At 40.6% G+C, this 4723-nt stretch overlaps 1 protein-coding gene across 1 annotated transcript in view; it reads left to right on the plus strand.

The window, feature by feature from the left end:
• Positions 1-1072: 1072 nt before the first annotated feature.
• Positions 1073-4723, plus strand: part of cttn (cortactin) — a gene marked incomplete at its 5' end in the record, with an annotated part of 13487 nt that continues 9836 nt past the window's right edge. Inside the window, 4 exons of the mRNA XM_015029302.1 lie at positions 1073-1195; positions 2409-2463; positions 2641-2751; positions 3266-3376. Of these exons, the coding sequence (XP_014884788.1) occupies positions 1073-1195; positions 2409-2463; positions 2641-2751; positions 3266-3376 (400 nt within the window). The remainder of the gene's footprint in view (positions 1196-2408; positions 2464-2640; positions 2752-3265; positions 3377-4723) is intronic.

Below are 4723 nucleotides of genomic sequence, written 5' to 3' on the forward strand. Positions count from 1 at the left end.
GTTTACACCAAACAGCTCTGATGAGTCAGACGTCGTCTGCATGGGAACGCAGCGACCCGGTGGGCCGCCGGTTTCTGTTATACAATTATCATTATATTACTTGAAAATGGAGTCAAGACAACAATATTATCATTTACTGCAATAACTTCTGGGTCGGTTCATCGTCCAGCATCATCTGTTATGGCAGCAGGTTGACCTGCATCAGTTCATCAGTTTAACCAGATGGACGGTTCCTGGTTCCTGGTTCCTGGTTCCTGGTTCTAATGCCTTTTAGAGGCTGCAGTCATGGGAACTTTATCATTTCTATAAAGCAATAATACTATCAGCTAAAAGTTTCCATCAAGTGGCTTCATGGTCATAAAACACTAATGTTTCATGCTTTATGTGATTTAATTATTTTAAGGCTGAAACTATTAATCCATTGTTTAAATAACCAACTAATTTAGTAATCGATTGATGGTTAACTGCAGTAAAGACCTTAAAAGAGACAATTTTCTGAAAGAGCAACGCAGTCGGAGCCCAAAACAAAACTACACAAACGTTTTGCATTTAGAATAAAAACCTTCTTTGTCTGTAAATCTGTTCTACCAGAAATCCTTTTAGCTTCACCTGGTTCTGGTTCTGTAGAAAACCCGACACCATTTTAATTTATATAAATTAACTTAATCACATTAACTTAGTTGATGGTAGAAGTGTTGATTAGCTGCAGATTGATCCAAGAAAATCTGTATTTTCTTATTTAAAAAAGGAATTATTTGTTCATTTGCATATTTTAGTGCATTTCTACTATTGTATAAAATGAGCTTAAGTGCTTAAATAAAAATGTGGCAAATTTTTATACAATTAGTCATCAGAATAATTGCTTACTAAAATAATAATCAGCCTTAAATGATCTCAAAACAGTTTTATGTTTGTTTTTGGTTATTTCTGTCTGAAATGCATACAACACTTTATGAACCTCAAATTTAAAAAACTGAGTAGAATATAGATGTTTAATTATTAGAAATGATCAAAGAAATGCTGCAGTTTGATGTGGATGGGGTTCGGTTGCTTTTAAAATGGATTTGATTTGTTTTGTCTTCAGTCTGCTGTGGGTCACGACTACCAGAGCAAACTGTCCAAGCATTGCTCCCAGACCGACACGTCCAAAGGCTTCGGAGGGAAGTACGGCGTCCAGGCCGACCGCGTCGACAAGGTGCCTCCTCTTAGCCGCTTCGCTGAAGAGTTACATCTGAAGACTTTTCATTCTGACAAAACGCACCGCCAGCAGGAGATGAGAAAAATTATTTGGGTTTGCAAAGCTTAATATTTTGCAGATATGAAACGACTGCAAAGCAAACTTGTTCTGATCTTAAAAACCAAACTGTCACATTCACATCTTCCTGCACAGTTAATAAAAACCATGAGCACAGCCGCATTTTGAAGCAGACCGAGGTTATAGCAGATTTTTACTAAACAAACCTTAAATGATTCATATTTGGGCCCCAGAAAAACTGCATTAAATGTTGTTGTTAATCAGCCTGAAGACTGAATGAACATCGTCGGGTTTTCTCAGGAATCAACACAGAATTTGACATTTTAGTTGAAATTGATGAGAGATGACGACTCCATAAAACGAAGCCTGAATTTTATCACCACTGATGAACCAGAACAAAAGTAAAAACCTCCAGCAGCTTCTGGTTTTCTCAGGCTGAAGAGGAAGTTTCTCTTTTTATGGCCTAATTCTGAACTTTGGCTCTGAAAAGGGAAACATTGTAAACGAGCGTTGGTTCCTGGGATCACCATGGCGACCGACCAATCAGCAGCAGACATGAGTCGGACCCCTGGTAAGGTCAGAACCGGTCCTGAATCAACACAAAGAGCCAATCAGATGGAGGTTTACATCCCAGTGCCTGTTTAAATTATTCACACGTTTCTACAACAAAAGATGCACAAAATGTTTGATTATACAGTTAAAAACATCAACATTGAGAAGATTTATTAATTTCTCATATTTGTTGTAAATTTTTCAACAAATTGACAGAAAAAAACCTTTCATGTAAAAATGAAAACTGATTTTTGCAAAAATATTGTCAAATAAATGGTTGCATACATATCCTCCCTCTTTAACGAGTTGGCCTAACTCAGTATTTTTGCCATTATTTTCTGGAAATTAATTTTTATTTTGACATCTAAAATAAAGTTTTTGGATTTTATTTTGTCAAATCATGTTGATTTTGAAGAGGTGGAACATCTGAGCGGTGAACCGTGTCGGAGGTTTCTGTGACTCTGCTTCACAAAGAAATGAAATCTAACATCAATAAATCACTTCATGTCTGACGCTCCTGTTTATTCCAGCATCAAATAACAGGATTCATAATTATTGGATTATTTACATTTGAATAACAGTTTTTCCCGTTTCGTTGCAGTCGGCCGTCGGCTTTGAATACGCTGGGAAGACGGAGAAACACGCGTCGCAGAAAGGTTTGTCCAGACTCGTCTGATCCTCAGACATTCCTGGAATGTGCAGGATAAAAATCCAGCTCTGCTCCAGATTAATAATCCAGAGTTCCTGTTAGCGGCTGAGCAGCAGCTTCACATGTTGCTGTGCTGGTAGGAAATGTTTTCTTCACTCTGACCTCTGACCCCTGCGCTGTGCAGACTACACCACGGGGTTCGGCGGGCGGTACGGCGTTCAGGCGGATCGGGTCGACCAGAGCGCGGTCGGCTTCGACTATCAAGGCAAGACGGAGAAACACGAGTCACAGAAAGGTTCGTTCTTTATAGCAAAGGAAAATTTGGTGGAAGGAAACAATTCCTGATCTGCTTCTTGTAAAAATGTAACTCTGAGCCTGAACGTCAGTTTTCAGGTCTTGGATTTTCTGTTGAATTCAGATCTGGACATGAATCTGCTCTGATCTAAACCTGGTCAGCGAGTTCCTCCTGCTGGAAGATGAACTTTGACCCCAGACTCACATCTTCTGCAGATTCTAACAGGTTTTCCTGCAGGATGGACCCATCAGCTCTAGGTTCCCTGTCCCACATTATGATGCTGCCACTGCCATGTTTGATGTACAGTCAGTTTCCTCCTTATTGAGCTGTTTGAAAATGGACCAGGAAGTGAAACTGGATACAAACTGTGCTGCTTCCTGTCCATTCGGGTCACAGACGCATTTCAGAGTTGCATTTAGGAAGCGTCTAAAATCTGCTTCCTTCAGTCAAATCATCAGGAATATCTGGAATGATTTAAATTATGTGGGATGGAAACAAACTTTTTTCTTTGCAGATTACGCCAAAGGTTTCGGGGGGAAGTTCGGCGTTGAGACGGACAAAGTGGACAAGAGCGCCGTGGGCTTCGAGTACCAGGGCAAAACGGAGCGGCACGAGTCGCAGAAAGGTCAGTGGAGGTGAAAGTGGGTCCAGCTGGAACCGGAGCCAGAAGCAGCTGGACCAACAGAAACGGAAGAACCCGATCATCCCGGGGTTTTCTGGTTTCTTCAGTTTCGTTTTGTGCTTTGCTCCTGTTGGAGCGACGAAATCCTAAAGTCAGACCTTCTCCTGGGATCCAGAGGAGCCCAGCAGCCGAGGCGCTGAGCGGATCTGTGTCTGCAGGCCCGGCTCAGCCGCGCCTGCGGTTCTGCCCCGACTCGCCCAGAATCTGTTTTTATCAACTTGCAGCTTCTTGCTCTGTCTGTCTGCATGAGGAGGCGGGACGTGAAGGGACCTTTAGGAAACTGGTGTTTGATAACTGGGTCACATGACGGGCCGACCCGTTTTAATAAGAGCTGCTGAACAGCAGAGCATCAACGTTCTGTTGAGTCGCTGAGGACGGATCTGGTTCTTCTGGGTTGATGTGGAGACATTTCATGATGCAGAATCTGCTGCAGTGAAATAATAAATATTAACTTCCTGTTGATCCACAATTCAGTCCATCTCCCAATAAAATGAATCCATTTCCAGAAAGAGCAAACTGAGCAGGAATTACACCAAAACTGAACAAACATGTAAACAGTTTACATTTAAGATGAAAATAAATCTATAGATCCGTTTTATCCAGAACTCAGTTCAGTTTCTCCTGGTTCAGATTCTGTAAAAAATCTTCTATTAAACAAATTTTACATCCAATTATGGATTCATAAAATAATCAACTCTTTCAATAAAGATGACACATTTCTTTTATTAAACATTGAAAGATGTTTTTTTTTACATCTTTTAATAAATTTCTATGCTAGAAGGATTTTTAGCTGCTGATCTCTAAAGGAAGCTGCTGTCGCATTTCAGGCAAGAAAATGTTTATTTAAAAAAGGATTAAATAACTTATTATTTGGTCATTTTATTTATATGCACATTGTCAAAGTGCTTTTCACGTTTTTCTAATGCTGCATAAAAAAGGCCTGAATCTGCAGAATGTGGCTTTATAATCTGATAATCGTCAGAATAACCAAGAACTAAAATAATCACCAATTAATACATAATCAATATAACAATCAAAATAATACAAATGAAGGAATGAAACAAGTTTTAGTTTCTGCTGAGCGAAGTCAGTGAGACTCTGGTTCTGCTGGTTCTGGTTCTGCTGGTTCTCCTGGTTCTCCTCTGGTTCTCCTGGTTCTCCTCTGGTTCTCCTGGTTCTCCTCTGGTTCTCCTCTGGTTCTCCTGGTTCTCCTCTGGTTCTCCTGGTTCTCCTCTGGTTCTCCTCTGGCTCTCCTCTGGTTCTCCTCTGGTTCTCCTCTGGTTCTCCTGG

Source organism: Poecilia latipinna, unplaced genomic scaffold (genome assembly GCF_001443285.1).
Source record: "Poecilia latipinna isolate Pla-1442-1.1 unplaced genomic scaffold, P_latipinna-1.0 Scaffold150, whole genome shotgun sequence".
NCBI classification, from domain to species: Eukaryota; Metazoa; Chordata; class Actinopteri; order Cyprinodontiformes; family Poeciliidae; genus Poecilia; species Poecilia latipinna.